Source organism: Ammospiza nelsoni, chromosome 5, assembly GCF_027579445.1.
Source record: "Ammospiza nelsoni isolate bAmmNel1 chromosome 5, bAmmNel1.pri, whole genome shotgun sequence".
Lineage (NCBI taxonomy): Eukaryota > Metazoa > Chordata > Aves > Passeriformes > Passerellidae > Ammospiza > Ammospiza nelsoni.
In genome coordinates this window covers 22666574-22684808 of record NC_080637.1, presented here as the reverse complement: position 1 = coordinate 22684808, position 18235 = coordinate 22666574, and the positions used below count along the sequence as shown (strand labels likewise).

The 18235-nt window shown below is 39.6% G+C and overlaps 1 protein-coding gene across 8 annotated transcripts in view; it reads left to right on the top strand.

Annotated features, from left to right (window-relative positions):
• Positions 1 to 18235, top strand: part of PTPRZ1 (protein tyrosine phosphatase receptor type Z1) — a 133864-nt gene that overhangs the window by 34593 nt on the left and 81036 nt on the right. For all 8 annotated transcript variants that reach the window (XM_059471931.1, XM_059471930.1, XM_059471929.1 and 5 more), the window contains exon 2: positions 7531 to 7596. In XM_059471931.1, coding sequence (XP_059327914.1) covers positions 7531 to 7596 — 66 coding nt within the window. The remainder of the gene's footprint in view (positions 1 to 7530; positions 7597 to 18235) is intronic.

Here is an 18235-nt window from a genome sequence, read left to right as displayed (position 1 = left end):
GCATCTTCAAAGTATCCAGTCTAAGGCTGTTCATTCAGGTCCCCAAGATGATTTTAGCCACTGAAATATTTTGCAAAAGACAAAAATTTTAACAGCTTGACTTCACAATCCCTACTGTGCTAAAAATGTGTTTATTTCAGTAAATGCTCATTTGAGGCAGCTTGCATATGGTTTACTCTTGAGAGTTCCAGATAAATATTGCCAAAGATTTAGAGCTTTTCTGGTTGGTAGCTGCTAATATTAACAGACAGAGAGTCATTGAAGAAGCATAGTATTTAAAAAAAATCCGACAACGTTCCAAAAGCCAGTTAAATGTGGACTCTGGGATTTTGGATACAGGAGTTAAATTTGTTCTATTTTTCATTGCACTTTTATCACAGCATTTCCTGTTTGCTGGAAAGAGAATTGTAAAAGGTTTTACACTTAGGTGTACAATATAAGAAGCAGTGCTCATATTCTTCACTCTTAATTATATTTATTACAGTACTTGACACATTGTTTTACTAGAAATTGTGATCATTTGAGTTATTAGAATACCTAGAATGTTGAAGAGGATTATGCAAATAAAATTATATTACCTTTACTATAAGAGGATTATGCAAATAAAATTATATTACATTTACTGTTTATGTTTAAAGAAAGTTCAGTTGTTTTTATCTCATTTCTTGTTTGTTCATGTCTGGTCTGGATTTACTTTTTATTTGTACGATTCCATGAATTTACATGTGGTGTTGTGCTAAAAGACTCTCCAGGCATGGGGGAAAGAATCCTGATAGCAACAGAGTTATAAAAGGCTATGTGTTAGAAATCACTCCTTGGTACGTGCTTTCTTTTCAGTATCAATTCCAATATCTATCATAAACACCACCTTGCCTCAGTTCATACATGGGACAATGGTGTAACGTTTTTGGGGAACTACAGTCTTCCTAAGTCCCTCCTGGTTTTGGCTTTGGACATGTTTTAGGTGCTTCAGCAGCAATCTTGTCCTGTAGTTTTGCAAGGCTATCTCATTCTGCAGGTCTTAAAATTATTGATAAATCTTTGTGCCCAGCCCAAGGGGTTCACAGGCACTTAATTTCATTTACCTGTGCCTCTTCAAAGATAAGCACTGGTAAGTACCACTCTCCCATCTAAAAGCTGTCTTGTTACCTTGGTTTCAGTGAGCAGACACTTCAATACTAAGTTGGTGACCAGAGAAGCCCTAAAGTTTGCTCTAGATAATGCTTTATCTGTTGGGAAACGGCTGTGTGGGAGGCTGAACTCTGTCAGACCATTTGGGTGTACAAGATCCCAAGGGGAAGGAGACATCTGACATTTCCTACTGCTTTGCCTGGAGTCAGAGTGAAGGTGGCAGCCCATAATTTAACCATGTTGAGTCATACCCCAGAGTGTCCCTCCCAGTTTCCACTGGCTGCTTGGGAAATTCAGAGCTACTCTAAACCTCAGCATGTAAAATTCCAGAGGAGTAGAACCTAAATTGGTCAAACTGGAGTCCATATTGCCTTTGCATGTACAAATGTGTTGGAAAATTGTGATTAAATGAGATTTATCAACCTTATTTGAATCCATAAGTATTATATTTTTAATTTATGGCTATTCACTGTAAAGTTGTGACAGGTGGACTAAGCAGTGTGCCACTCTGGTGCTTAATAATAACTACTTTTAAATTAAAACAGTCAGTCTTTTTCTTCTACTTTTTCTTCTAATTTTTTTAACTAAACCACAATTTGTGTTAGTAAATAAACACAACAGTGGCCAAATTGTAAGATTTTTATTTTGGCTTTATATTTAGTGTAGAAAAAGTCTCACTTGTCAATGTGTATTGGGATGAGCAGCCTGCACTCAGGTGTGATGGAGGGGACTGACTCTCTTTATACGTACCTGATCACGTACCAAAGCCTGAAATAAGCCTACACACAAGAAACTGTGGGTAAAAAAAGATTTTTAAATTTCACTAAGGGTGGGACAGTTCTCAAGACAGGTCTTTACAGAAGACTTAGACACTTTGTTGTTTAGAGAAAAATACATGACATTGTAGAGGAGGGTTATTAAAGTATTTTTGTGTTGTTAAGAATTTTACAGATGGCATTACAGAATGAAATACATTCATAAGAAAAGGGAGGCCTTACTCTGGCAAATGTAGATCATTCTGCTAACAGGATTTATAGTTAGCTACTGTCTTTTAAAACTTCAAGACTGTTACCAAGTTGGGTTCTGAATCTTCTCATTTCCTCTGTCTGTATAAATTAGAGTTATTTCAGTTGAGGCAATGAAGCTGCAGCATCGTAAGATTGATGAAAGATATAGAAGTGGATTCTGTGACAATCCTGTCAAGGAAAGAGGCTAAAATAAGTAAATTAAAATTGTGTAAGAAGCAATCCATTTATCATCAGATGTGATATTGTTTTACCTCTGTTTAGCACTCTCAGAAGCAGAACCTGTATAATGAAACTCCATCCAATAATCTATTTAATTGCATTCTTCTCATATTTGACAAGCACTGAGCATCTCTTTTTTTAATTACATTTAACTTCTTTTTTAAAATTTTGTTATTGTGCCATTTTTGCTGTTTGTCTTCTCTGTGACTTCTTTGCAGCAATTTTTTCTGGTGTCTCACTTCTTAGCCACTAGCCATGCACAGATTCTCTTTCAGCTTCCCTGTATAAGCATTGCTGGTACCCCACCATTTAAGTTTGTTCTACAATTCCTAATTCTTCTCCAGTGAAGATATGTGTATCTTAATCTTCAAATAAGCTACTTGCCTGATAACCTGTCTTTGTTAATAACCAGTGCCAACTGACAAGGCAAGTGGATTAAAAGAGGGCAAATATGCAATGAGAATTTGCTAGTATAATCCTCCCAATTTCATCAATAGACTCAGTGAGCCAAAAGTGGTGTCACTGTGTTTAAGAAGTGTTTGTGGATTTCTCCTTCACAGATTTTAAAATCATTTCCAAACCGGTGTAATCCTCTGATATTCATAGCTTTCCACTTCTGCAGTCAGTAATACCAGTGTACATAGCTGAGCTCTCGTGAGGCACAATTGGCTTGAAACAGGAGCCTCTGTGTTCCTCAAAGAGAAGATTATCTCAGTTTTCAGTGATTGCTCATCCTTGCTGCTATTCCGAGAGTTTCTGTGCACTTCCTTGGCCTAAGAACCATGCACTGAATCTTCCCCATGTAAATTGGAATTTTAATACAGACAAAGCCTTTATCTCCATGACTATGCTGCATTGCCATGATCCACTTATACCAGATGAACGCTTATGACTTTAGAATCTATCCTCTTTGCTGTCAAATTAGATCTTAGGAGGAAAACATTGAATGGACCATGTACTCCAGGACCAAATCTTGTTTGTAATCTAAATGCATAGTTCATAATGTCTACCCATTCTGCACATGCAGAACACCAGTGTCCTATTTGTAGATCTCACTAATGCTGACATTACTTAATGTGTCCCAGTTCCCATAAATAAGTCATTCTGGTGTCAGAACCTCATAAATGCCAGCTCCACTGCAGGTGCAACTCACAGGTTCAGGGTGAATGGAGGTAAAACCACAAGGAGGTTGTGCCTTTTTCCTCTTGAGTCTGACAGCTGGTGTGTCTTGACACTGCTGTGGCACAAAGGACATAATGGGTAAAATTACAGTATTCTGGGTGTAAATGTCAGTCCCAGATTATGCCTGAGCTTGTATCCTTTGTAGCAAAGCAGCATGTGGAGTGCAGCATCCCCAGACTCTCGAGGACTGTCCTTAGAAACCCTTTTATACCAAGGCTTAGGAGAGGGATCTCTGCTGGATACTTGGAGCTTGTTGCCTCAGCATCTCTGAGAGGAATTTCTCCAATAGAATTCAGAGGTTTAAGGTCCCATTTCCTCTATGTTGGCTCTTTTTTTCTGGTGCTGAGTGTCAAATCCACAGGATCTCCCTCACAGAAAATTCTGTTAATCATTAAAGCTGATAATTTTTCACCTTTAGATATACCTGTTGAGGATTAGAATGTTTCATTCACGGCACTAAATCAAAAAAAACTCAGCTGAGGCCAGTAAGTACAAAAGGAATATCAGACTCATGTCAGAAAGAAGAAAATCTGGTTATTTATACTTTTTAGACAGGAAAACGTATCTCCAAGATCTTATTACTCCTAGCACTGTGCTTTAACCAGAGCTCATGTTCTCTCTTTGCCCTTGTGGCTGAACATGAGACAGGGTCAGTCACAAATCAGTCTGTCCTGCTACCCATGAATAGCAGGGGAGCACTTGCCACCATTATTTCTGATTTCATGGGCCTTGGGCACTGGGGCACACACTGTTTCAACAGAATATAAAAAGAAACAAGTCTTACAGCCTCAGACAGAAACATTTGACTTTGAAGTAGGGTAGTAAAATGGGGAGAAAAAGCATTTAATACCTTGCATATTTCCTTAATAGGCATAGAAGGATAACCATGAAACTGTTTAAAACATGATCCCAAAACCAAGATTCCCTGTTCTGTGAATAAAGCAACAATTTATATAAACATGTTCAATCGCTTCCTGGAAACAAATATAATATTTGGTATTTTTTGCTTCATAAAGCAGCACCTCATCCAATAAAATTCTAACTATTTTAGGCACTGGCTGTAGACGTCAGTGTCACAGGAGTCATGCAGACTGTCAAGCTGATCAAACTCAATCAGTATCATGGATTTACGCATAAAAACACAAACTTGACATCAGTTTTGCCTTTTTTTTTGGTGAAGATGTTCTTCCCATCTTCATTTAAATCAAATGCAAGGAATTTAAATACAGTATGTAAACAGAAGTACCTGCTGTCATATATCATCAACAAAAGGGATGTTGATTTGTTAGCTTTAAATAAAATAAAACTAAAAAATAAAATAATTTCTTTCCAGCTGGTCTCTACACTGTTAGCTGTTTAACCTGATGGTTTCCACAGTAATAGAATGCATGGTTGTGTTTCCCAGGGGAATTTACACCAGCAGCTCAAAGGAACAATTGCTGCATGGCTCTACCTCACACTCACACAGCACTTTCCTCCACCACTCATGCTAGCTATGAATCTTCAGTCCCAGGTGAAATTTGCTTTTCTTCCCTAGTTTTGCCACATATTTAAAGTGCAAAGAGACAAGACCAAGCCACTGAAAGTCTCTGCAGATGCAAGAAGGTTCATGGCTGTGGGTATGCTGTGGAGGGGCTGTGGACACACAGCTGGTGAATAACAGAGGAAGGAAGGAAGGAAGGTGTATCAACTTCTGACACCTCCTGGAATATTTAAAAATTTTCTGTAAGATTTACTGGGTCTATAAGTGTATAATGCACCAAACAAGTGAACCTTGCCCATTTTTTTCTTATTCATTGAAACTATCACTCCTTGTTCATCAGAACTCCCTATGAAATTTAAAAAGTAGTGGGAAACTCTCATGCCCAGGCCCTGCTTAGTTTGCATGTGACTTCAGGAAGTAAAAATTAGGAAGACAATGGATAAAGGAGGAAAGTGGAGACATTAACTGACAGCTGTGAATCACAACTTACACAGCTTTCTTTTCCATAATTAATTGAATGACCAGGCACAATGCACATTGACTTGGAAATGTGGTCCAAAGACACCTTTGGTGAATGTAAATCCGTTTCCACTGCCCTTACTTACCTGTGAGATTTGAGCTTAGTCAGGAGTGAAAGCTGTGTACTGTTACAAGGGATAGTTTGGTATTTTTGCAAGAGAGGGAGAAGGAGAAGAGAAAAATATTAAATGACAATCACGTCACATGGAGGAGGTAGAAATCTGGTTAAGTTAATAAAACATGGGCTTCATTTAGGTAGCAGAATGTCACTGTAAGACACATAAACATGTAAACTTGCAAATAGGAATTATGATTTAACATCCTGTAACCAGTACTGCATTTCTGCATGAGAGAAAAAGAAATTAATGTTATGAAATTGTTTCATTAAATTATTTATTGCAGAGTATGAACAAAATTCTGTGGCATTTTCTCAAGGAAGCAATCCGTATATGTGTTCAACATGCTTGAGGGCAAATATTTGTTAGATGAGTTGCATTGTACTTCTCTAGAACAGTAATGCCAGTTTATATTATGGCTCTAGAAATGATGATCTCAAAAACCATGTATCTGCAATTTACATGCTTTAGTAATTATTAGGGGGCATAGTCATCTATTTGCCCATATCACTCTGTTGCTAGAATTGCCCTAGGACTGGCATAAAAAGAATAACAGTGAAGATTATTCAGTAGTCAGAGTAAGTCAATGAGCATTTATACACTTAGATATTTCTCTCTAGACAAAATTAACATCATTTAAAAGTAACTAGTACTTAACCTTCTCTTGCCATCAAATTAATTGGTATATAAGTAATATTTTAACTATAATTGTGCCGATGATAGAACGCCATGAAAAGTATTTGAATATTTTAGAATATTGATATTCAAATGCTGAATAATTTTAGAATATTTTATTCATTATCTTTAACATTTATCTTGTATCAACAGTACAAACATGTATCTTGTATCAGTAGTACTAAGTTACAGAAGTCATGTGAAGTCATAACCACACTGAAGCAAAAATTTAACTGTCATTGACATCCTGGTTATCTAGAATGGTTCTTTCAAATGACACAACAAAACAGGATTTCTTCATGGGAGAGTTGTATAAATTTTAGAAGAGGATAAATTGTTGTGGGAAGGAAGGAAGTGGTGGAAGGAAGTGGCGGAAGGAAGTGGCGGAAGGAAGGAAGGAAGGAAGTGGCGGAAGGAAGGAAGTGGCGGAAGGAAGTGGCGGAAGGAAGTGGCGGAAGGAAGTGGCGAAGGAAGGAAGGAAGGAAGGAAGGAAGGAAGGAAGGAAGGAAGGAAGGAAGGAAGGAAGGAAGGAAGGAAGGAAGGAAGGAAGGAAGGAAGGAAGGAAGGAAGGAAGGAAGGAAGGAAGGAAGGAAGGAAGGAAGGAAGGAAGGAAGGAAGGAAGGAAGGAAGGAAGGAAGGAAGGAAGGAAGGAAGTGGCGGAAGGAAGTGGCGAAGGAAGGAAGGAAGGAAGGAAGGAAGGAAGGAAGGAAGGAAGGAAGGAAGGAAGGAAGGAAGGAAGGAAGGAAGGAAGGAAGGAAGGACGGAAGTGGCGGAAGGAAGGAAGTGGCGGAAGGAAGTGGCGGAAGTGGCGGAAGTGGCGGAAGGAAGGAAGGAAGGAAGGAAGGAAGGAAGGAAGGAAGGAAGGAAGGAAGGAAGGAAGGAAGGAAGGAAGGAAGGAAGGAAGGAAGGAAGGAAGGAAGGAAGGAAGGAAGGAAGGAAGGAAGGAAGTATTGGAAATCTTCTGTTTGCTTTGCTTGTGCCCTTAATATGCTACAATTTTAATGATCTTTAAATTCTGTTTAACCAGTACTTATCATTTGAGGTCTAAGATAAGAAAAAAGTAAATTTTTCATCATTAATTAAAACAGTGATTATCTTGTTTGGGGGGATGTCATCAAGACTTCAAGGTCCTGTTAGACTTCTGGTTTTAATATTGTAAATTATGACTATTTTGCAGATTTGGTGTACGGATACTATAGACAACAGCGGAAACTGATTGAAGAGATTGATTGGTCATACACAGGTAAGCAAAGCTGTCTACTGAATGATTTATTTCACTTTGATATTTTTATGTTCATTGTTACAATTTTAGGAGGCTCATGTGTCTGTATACCACTTACCATATGCCTAAGTAACTGCTAAAGTGTAGGAAAGAGAATCTGAAAAATACAGGAACTTTACAATCGGAGAGTATTTTCATCTATTTGGATTCATATTTTAATCTACTTAGTAATAGATTACATCTATTACTTTTGGAAAGAGAAAGTCCGCAACATTAAAACCTCAACCTGAGACCTGACTTATTTGATGAAGGCTGGGCCAATAAATTGTTAGGTGCTTGTTAATCATCTCAACATTATTGTTCTAGCAAATCTGAAAAGCAGTCAGAAAGGCTGAAACAAGGCACATTATGAGGGAAAGAACCTATCCATACACTGCACATGAACTTCTACCCTATGCTTGTGAGCACTAGAGCATCCTTGCCAAGTCCCACCCTGACTCTCCTAAAACTCAGTCACTTTGTCTCTCTCATTTGCATGACTAGGAAAGATATATCCTGAAATTTTTCATGCCTTATTAAAGAAGAACAATGGAAAATCCACAATTATCTTCTTATGTTCTTGCATATAAGTCCAGTGATTTCAGTAATACTAAGAAGGTAATTTTGTCCTAGGTCTCTTTTGCCCAACATGTAGGAAGTGAGTTCTTATGGATGTGTGTAGGCTCCTACATTTTAAATTTCTTAAGCTACTGTTTCAAAAATACCAAACTATGAAAAATAAGGACTGTCAAATTTAAGTTTTTCATAAATTTTATTCAAAACATATTCCTGTAGTTAAGGAAAATTACACCATTCTTTTTATTTCTCTCACTCTCTTTTTCATTTTCAAGACAATTTTTATCTTCTAGTGTAAAACATATCTAACAAGTTTTAAGCCTAGAGAGAATTGAAACAGGCTAGTCATAAAGCCTTCAAAATGAGATTTATAATGAAAACTCCCACTTACACAGATTGTAGTGCAAAATTCAAGCATAAAATCAATCCATACAGTATTTCATGTTCAAAGTTGGTCCATTTTTTAATATTGTAGTTAGATGACAGCAGGGATAAACCTCCTGGATTCCTGGTGACCAGAGGGCAATCTTTAAAGGATAGCAAATAGGGTTTGTTTAGGATATCAGAGGATAGAGCTCTTTCCTAGGCTGCACATAGCACCCATGTACTGTGCATGGGTGATGCTGCTGCAGCATCAATGGATGGATGGATATTTTGTATGGAAAAATAGCACAGAATTGGCATGTCAGCTGATCCATACCTGCTGTTCCTCTCCCTTAACCTGTGAGATACCTGTGTGTAGTCATCTCAATTCATGTGCTTTGCTCCAGTGATTCCCCAGCTGGCAAAGCCTTTCTCTCCATTCAGACCTGTTCAGGAGCCCTGGCTAAAATCCTGCTGCTCCTGCAGCCACCTGCCCCAGCTGCATCCTGCCCTGCCACAGCTGCATCCTGCCCTGCCCCTGCTCCTGCCCTGCTCCTGCTCCTGCTCCTGCCCTGCTCCTGCCCTGCCACAGCTGCATCCTGCCCTGCTCCTGCCCCAGCTGCATCCTGCCCTGCTCCTGCTCCTGCTCCTGCTCCTGCTCCTGCTCCTGCTCCTGCCCTGCTCCTGCCCTGCCACAGCTGCATCCTGCCCTGCTCCTGCTCCTGCCCTGCTCCTGCCCTGCTCCTGCCCTGCTCCTGCTGCATCCTGCCCTGCTCCTGCCCCAGCTGCATCCTGCCCTGCTCCTGCTCCTGCTCCTGCTCCTGCTCCTGCCCTGCTCCTGCCCTGCCACAGCTGCATCCTGCCCTGCTCCTGCTCCTGCTCCTGCTCCTGCCCTGCTCCTGCCCTGCCACAGCTGCATCCTGCCCTGCCCCTGCTCCTGCCCTGCTCCTGCTGCATCCTGCCCTGCCCCTGCCCTGCCCCAGCTGCATCCTGCCCTGCTCCTGCCCTGCTCCTGCCCTGCTCCTGCTGCATCCTGCCCTGCTCCTGCCCTGCTCCTGTCTCAGCTGCATCCTGCCCTGCCCCAGCCCTGCTCCTGCCCTGCCCCAGCTGCATCCTGCCCTGCTCCTGCTGCATCCTGCCCTCTCCTGCCCTGCTCCTGCCCTGCTCCTGCCCCTGCCCTGCTCCTGCCCTGCCCCAGCTGCATCCTGTCCTCTCCTGCCCTGCTCCTGCTGCCTCTCCGAGCCCTCTGCTGCACAAGCTCCGTGTGCCCCCAGCATTCTTAAACAGCTGACTGCATGTGGGGTCAAAAATTGATATTCAAAGCTTTTGGGGAAGGCTGCATGTAAATCAGGAGCTTAGGGCTCGCAACTGTTTGCAAGCTGAGTATTATGGGATGCTTTGCTGAAATACCAGGTAATTGGTTCTTGGCATAAAGTGGAATACACATACCCAGCTTTCACTAACAAAAAGACAGCCTTTCTGAACGCGAAAAAAGTTTCCAGATTTTAACATTGTGATTTGGAGGCACAGAGGTCTAGAGCCTGAAGCATATGGGTTTTGATCTCCTTCATTTATAATAATTTAAATTATTTTATTCCTGAGGCAAGTGATATCGGGTACTGTATGTATAAGTGCTGTACCTAGCACAGGCTTATGGTTGTGAGGCATAGACCAACATCCACGCCTCTGAATGGATGAATGCTTTGCCAGTACTTTTTTTTCCTCAGACACCAGTTATATTCTACTGTCTTATAACCTTCTCACTGGAAGAGTGAAAGTGAAAAATTTCATTGAAAGTGAAAAATTAGACTCAATGTGCCAATGAAGTGTTTTGAATGAGCCTGGGGATCCTGAAACCATAGAGTCTAATGCACCATGGGTAAGAGAGATCCAACTGGCTTGGTAAATTAACCTGAGTCTGAGCAATGTAATTCTCTGTATCAAGTAAGAAATTTCAGATGTATTATCCACATTGGGTCAATATTCTCCTTAACTGGGATGGTGCTGTAAGATGAAAGTAAAATGGAGCTAGAGAGTTTTACCTGCTAAAATCAGCCGATTTCTGAATGTGAAGTTTCATAATAAAGCAATTTCACATGCTGGAAATTAATGAGTCACCATCAGGTTTTGACTCTTGGATAAGCGTATAATGAAGTCATAAATGCTACTGGAAAGATTTTGTAATACTTCTAAGAGCTCTGTTTTAAGCCACGAATAAAATCTGCATTTGCATGCATTAATTTAATCTTTTGTGTCCTGACTTTGCATGTATTTGCATAAACAAATACCATGTTAAAGAACTGGAAGGTACAAGTTCTTGTTACAGATGCATCCAATGTTTCCTGGTGTGAGGGGATGCTGAAGCTAGCCTGTTTGTAAAAATCACCTTATTTTAACAACCTTTGATTATATTTTTCATTAAAGCAGTCATAGAAATTTTTAAAAATGTCATGAATACTTTCATATGGTGTCATACAGCAAAAAGTGAATCCAACCATTTTTTGTTGCAGAAAAACTCTGGTGTACTGTGAAAATTCAATTTCCTTAAATCAGTTACATACTAATTGATAAACAAAGGTAATTTACACAATATTTATCTGTACCACTAACTTTAGTCTTTCACATATTACTTCAAAGCATAAAGCAAGTAATATGAGCTTTGGTTACTTTGTGTCATAGAAGTGAAAGATTAATTTCTTTTTTTTGATGCTTTGCTTATCTGAATTGTTTTTGACAGAAGGAATGATATAATGTTGTTTTCTGGTTCTGATGTTTGGTTTGTTTTTTTTTAACATGGCTGGTTGATAGCAGTCCATCAAAGTCCAAGTCTATAAGTTCACATGTAAAACTGGCAAGTGATATCACAAAAATTTTTTTTGTTTTTGTCCCCAGTGAAATGTCTTTCTGTTGGGTTTCACTCCTGGGATTTTGGTTCTTGTTCACAACAAACCAGTTATGTGTTTTAGGGGGAAAAAAACACAGCTGAAATTTGTTAAAAACAAGAGATTCTAAACAGTCTTCAAGGAATTAGCAAAGCCAAGGGTTTCAAACATTTTTAAAAATTGAATGTTCTATGTAAATAAATACCATAATCAGATCAATGTTCTTTGTCTCACCGTGTAGGAGTGTTATGTTCAGCTTGTGCTGAACATTTATTATGTGATACGCTGTTACACGTTTGCTTTACAAATATTGGCAAATCTGATCTTGAGGAAAGCATAATTTTGGCATAAACTGATTGGTCTCCAGGTATTCAAAAAACATTTTTATTATTTGCAAGCAGAATCTGAATAATATTTCCCTTTTCTCTGGGGAAAAGCATCATGAATCATAGAATCACAGTGTGATTTAGGTTTGGAGGGGCCCTTGGAGATGATGTGATTCCACCTCAGCTCAAAGCAAAATGATCTTCAAAGCTGAAAGAGGAAAAGTTTGGAAAATCTCCAAAGAAGGAGGTGCTGCAGTTTGGTCAATGTGTTCTGCTGCTATTTTGAAAACATTTCTTTTCTTTTACTCAGCTTCAATATGTCTTATTGCAACCTGTGGCCGTTGCTTCTCGCCCTTTCCTTGTGCACTGCTCAGTACATTGCCTTTACAGAGCAGTAGGCTTCAGCTGAGTTCCCTCTCAGCTTAAGCTTTGGCAAACTCAGGTCCCTCAGCCTCTCCTCACACATGATGTACTCCAGCCTCCAGACCACCTCAGCAGCCCTTAGTTTGTAAACATCCATCTCATACTGGGTTCAGGAGGAAATCCAAACCGGACCCTGCATTCTCGATGTCACCTCACTGGTGTGCAGTAGAGGGATGGAGTCACTTCCCTCACGCTCCGCTCTTGCTAAGGTAGCCCAGAACAGTGTTTGTCCTCCTGACTGCAAAGGCACACTGCTGACACACACAGAACTCATTCCATCAGGATTATTAATTAAGATATTCAGATTATTTTTAATATCTGATGTTTTTCAGTAGTAATGTATAGTGATGGTGCTCTTTTGGCACTCGCACCAATACTTCTTTCAGTAGCAATGCCTAAATGTAATGATTTCTTTGTTTTGCTCCCTTGTTGAACTAATTTAACTAATCTTGTTAAACCTGGAATTGTTACCTTTTTGTGTCTGACTCAACAGCCTCCTGGAGATATTGCCCTTGTTTATTATTCCTGTTACTGTTGCTACACAGACAAAACTTTAGTTGTTGTTTGAAAGGCTAGGTTTGCCGCCCCAAGTCTTATAAATGTGCTGTGATTGCTTCAAATGTTCATTCCTCTAGTTTGGCTCAGAAATTAAGATGGCCTTTGTTTTCAGTGGTACTGAGAAAGCACAATTTTCTTTCTTGCCCAAACAAGAGCTAATATTTTAATTTCAAATGTTCCATCATATTTCAGTACTGAGGAGATTTAATTTCAAAGTCACTTCTCATTAAGTTTATGGAAAAGCATGTTGTTGCTTATGTCCATAACAATGCATGGGTGTTTTTGCTTTTCACTCAGCCTAAAAAGTGAGCAAGGCTCTACTAGCTGATCCACTATCTCAGCTGTGGCCCAACAGAATGATTTTAACACTGGTAGCTAACTGCTTATTCTGTAAAATGTCTGCTGCCTCTGTTACCCAGCAGTTCAGTCCAGGTAAAGTGGAAAATTTGAGTCTTTCCCCTCATGCTCACCCTGTGTCTGTTCAGCAGCCATCTGCTGGAGCATGGACAAGGTGGGGCATGCAGGTGCTGCTCCCTGCCCTGCAGCCAAGGTGAAGGAGAGGCTGTGCTGCTGCGTTGTGCGAGCGTGGGCACGGTGCTCGCTCCTGTGAGACAGCTCCAGCCCAGGGCAAGGGGAGTCTGCAGGGAAGAGCAGGGGCCTGGCTCTGGGCCATCACCTCCCAGGGTGCAGCATGATGGATGGGCCATTTGGTGAGCCAAATCCTGACAGTCAGCCTGTGTGTGAGAGGGGGATGCACCAGCAGGAGCCTGCTGCAAGTGGGAGCAGGGAGCTGCCTGCAGACTGACTGCTTTAATGGACTGCTCTGCCAGACCAGACTGAAAGGTCTCCAAGAGAGCCTGGCCAAGAGCTGATGAAACCTTCTGCTTTCAGTGGCTGGATAAAACTGTGTTCTGCGGAGATGATGCATACCAAATTAAGTTCATTTTTTTTTCCTTGTGAAGTAACTACCATAGCAGTATCAGCATCACTTCATGAGAAGATCTTGTCTTTTTATGACCTCCTGCCAATTACATAATTTTGTGCTTTGTGTTTACTAGGTATAGTCATAACTGATATGCTGTATCAGTTGTGGGTAATAAAGAAAAGCCTATGCTCTTGGGCTGTGTGGGTTCCTTCAATAAAGGGTCAGCTTAAGAAATGAAAAAACATACTTTCTTTTATTAACTCATAAAATGGTTCTGCAGGGGTCTTTTCTTTTTTAGTAGATTTTGTACTTCAGAGGCTGTCATTCCTTTTCTTGCATGACAGCTGATTACCTGTATTCCTAACCCCCAGATCACACAGCCACTTGTGCTTCCAGTCTTTTGTCACTAAATTCACAGCATCACTAATTAAAAGCCTATTACACTGTTAATGGTTTTTGAAAGCTTATGATTCCACAGCAGAAATTACATAGTTATGCATCTGTTTGCATCAAAGGGACAAGGTATCCTCAAGTGAAAAGCCACATGCTGGCATTTCTGGCCATCAAGAAATTCATTTTAAGATATCTCATTGATCTGAATCAACAGCACGAAGCACATTTTTCAACAGAAAGAAGATGTCTATTCAGTATATTTGTGGATTTTGAATCCATATAAAATTATATGGTTCAGAAGTCTGTTTGCATTAAGCTTTCTTTTCAATGAAGAAAGCTGATCTTTGAGCAGTAGAAAGCTATTAGCAGCAAAGTGGAATTTGTTTAGCTTTTATTCAGTAATATTTCTAGGGTAAACTGAGTGGAAAAGTTTTCAAGGGATTTTGGGGAAGGAAGTAAGAGAATTGGATCCCAAATTCATGGAATTTTCAAAGTTGGATTCTCGTGGGACAGGTCTGAAGAACAGCATATTGGTATTCATATTTGTCTCACCACTGCTAAATTATAGCATTTTCATTTCAAATAATATTAAAGTGATCAATTTGCCAAAGTTTGCTTTGAAGGAACTCAGATTAGACTGTTCCTTCCTCCATTTCAGTTCCTTAATGCTATAAACAAAGAAAACCATTTTCACAAAGTGCACAGCAAGTTCTGAGCATCATCAGATTTTTCAAATGAAAAGTTGGCTTCTGAAGTACAGAAGTCTAAGTGTGAGACATTTGCATAGTGTGGCACTGCTGTTTTGCCAAGATCTGTTCAGGGGTCAGAAAGATGTAGAAACTTCCCATTAAGTAAATCCATTTGGAAATTAAAAGCTTTTTTAAGAGTGCTATCTTTGGGAATATACCAAATTCAAATGAAAAAAAAAAATGAATATCTCACAACAGACTGCAGCCTCTAGTTAAGCCTCTTTACCTTTCAAAATGATCATAAAAGAATACTTTTGCACATACTACTGAGTGAATTCTCATTTACAAGTGCATTCAATCTATGCTGCAGTAGGAAGGTTGTGTTCTTGGGGACTACTTGCTTACCAAATGCACAGATGATTACTTTGAGGTCATCAAAATGATCTGTGAGTTTGTGAGGTTTAGAGCCAGCGGATAATTCTCCCATTGCTTGTGTTTACAGAAGGCCATATTTTATTATTTGCTCCATCCAATAAGTTTTGGACTTCCTTACTGACATTTTTACTCAAAGGCTATTCTGCTGTATTTATAACAGGTTTTGGTTTTTCCTGAAGAGTTCAAACCCCACTCATTTCAGTATGCACAGTTTGATAATACCCAATAAATAATTCTGTGGATTTTACTCACAAATTTGAAGCCATTTCTGATCTTGCTGTATCTCATTAATTCAATAGATATCAAACCCTTCTGGGTAGATATTCCGTGTAATGTTCTTTAACCCATAAGAATTAAAGCAGTCCCCCAAAGGGCAGACTTAGAAAAGTCTGTGAGAGAAGGAAGATAAAGGGTACAGTGAAGAATCCTGAGCAAGAGGGGGACCGTGGAATGTTATAAGTTCTTTTCCCACCAAAAAAAAAAAAAAAATTCAAAACTTTTCAATTTGAGAAACTAGGGAAACCCATCAATATTTCTGTCTTGGAATAATCAGCATTTGCCACTAGATTTATCAGTTCATGAACTGTTCCCTCAATCATTCCAATGCCAGAATCACAGAATTTCAGTTCTGAGCATCTCTTCCACCTGTGAAAGTGCACAAGCCCTTTTTTTTTTGAGAAGCTGGGTCTCTCTGCATACATATTTAGCTGGTTCTTGCTATGCTTGAAGAGTTGTGCTTCCAACAAACTCTGTAGACATGCTGTGGTGGCCTCTTTCTGCTCCCTTCCAAGAGCTTTCTTTATAGGAGAGACTGTGCCTTGATCTGATATTGCCTGGCATTGATCCTGTTTTAGGAGCCACAGAAACAATTGACTTATCTTCTTTCAGCTTTTATCATAGATGCTGCATTTGAAACCTAAGCTGTTTTCCCTCTGTCAGTGGCTCCTCTGTCAGTGCACTTTATCTGATGAAAACTGTGTTAACAAGAGACGTTTTCAAAGGGTAGTTACGAAAATTAAGGTATTAAAAATGTAAAAGCAGAGAGAGGAATAATGTGTTGAATGCTAGAAAAAGGAAAGAATCATTTACATGTAAGGACTTGGAATTTATTTTTTTTTCCCAACTTCTGATAATTCCTTACATGTGTAAGGAGCCAGTTCAGGGCTTGAATGCATGGCTGTAAACTGATTGCAATTACTTTTACTCCATTAGTGGTATAAACAAGCCCAGAACAAAAAATACCCAATTTTTTTTATTACCTCGCATGAGTAACTGAAAGGGAAAATTGAAAAAAATTGTTGCTGGAGTATTTACAAATACTGGGACAATGGTTAATAAATTCTCCTGTTTCGGAACAGAGTGGATTTTCTGCCTGCTTGTACATGTTTTGACCACTTTGCATATACACAATATGATCAATCTCGGTTATATTTCTTCCTGTTGTTTTTCAGGAAAGCAAATATTTATGGTTAAAGTTCTAGTGAGTGAAAAATTACAAACTAAAAGGTTTTTTTTCATTATTATTATTATTCATTTGTAATTTCTTGAAAGCTAGCTTCAAAGTAGGGCTGTGGTGTGTGTGAACAGACGAAGACTAGCACATTACCTGTTTAATCTGTATCTCACTTGCTTTCCAAGTATACAAAAGAGATGCAAAGTGGCCAGCACAAACAGGCAACAGACAATATGTAATATACATTCTTAAGGAGCGGGAACATACTTTAAAAAAGGTAAGCATTCATTTTTTTCAGCTGTAAGTACATACCCACTTCACACAGATTCATTGTCATGGCTAATCTTTACCAACACATTTAGCCACCAAGATGAGATCTGTACACCTGCCAGTCCTAATGTGATGTGCATTGGATCAAAATGAGAGCACTACTTGTTCTCCTCTGTGTGAAAGCAACTGATGATAATCTGTTGCAGTGGCTTGATCACACATCTGAAGTTCCCTTTGAAATCATTTGTTTTTTCCTTAGAGGAGCTGTGGAGCATGTGCTAAAAAGAGCTTTTCTGGATGACTTCCTGTGTCTCCTCACTTCATCCCATTCTCAAAAGAATTTTTTCTATCCTTTCCATTTTACACTTTTTGTCATATTGCTTTAGCTCTTCTCTTAGAGTGCAGCCATTACTTATTTCCCTTTTGCATTACAAAATTCTCCTTTTTCCCGCTATCAAACAATAATGCAGGGTTTTGTTGCCTACTTCTCCCTGACATTTCTAATGGCTCCATGAAGTAACTGTCAGTTTGCCACTTTATCTCCTGTGTTTCCAGGAAAAGCTTCCCTCCCAAGTAACTAACGGAGAGAGAGCTGGCTGAGTGTTTCCATGACTATCCTGCAGTCTCTCCCAGCTGCCTTTCCCTAAATGTCAGAGCCCCTCTCCAGCCTGGTTACCATGGTGCCTTCAGCTGGCATGCCTGCCAGGGTTCACCGAGCCAGCACACCCACGGCACCTGTTATGGCAACGTACCAGGAGGGAGGGCTCCTACCTGCTGTGCCACAGCTAAATAGAACATGTCAAAAGGTGCTTCTTGGTGCATATTCTGTGTAAGACTGGCTCCAATTTAGTGGCATAAAGCCCATTCAATCAATTAAGGGTATTCTCTGTGTCCCTCCGTTTGTGAGGGTAGTGGTACATCTGTGGATGTGTTACAAGTTACATACATAAACCTGCTGGTGAGTGGCCAGCTCAACAGGTCATGAATGTAAGTGCTGCTGGAGAACAGTGAGGTTTGTACTGTGCTATATTCATTAACTATCTTCAATAAAAAGATTTTAAGGTGTTTTCTTTTTCCTTATAATTTATTATTCAATTTCAAATACTGTTATTAGCAAAAGAAACTTTTCATCAATATGGGTTCTTGAGGTGAAAGTCAATACAACTAAAGTATATTCTTTATCCCATTATTGGAAAACACGATTTTTTAAACCTCAGGTTCATAACTAGCAATCTGTTGATAGATTAGTAGCTGAAATAACAAAATCCTTTTTAAAATGACAATGGATTTTAAAGTTTACTTTAAAATTCCATGCAACTGAGTCATAT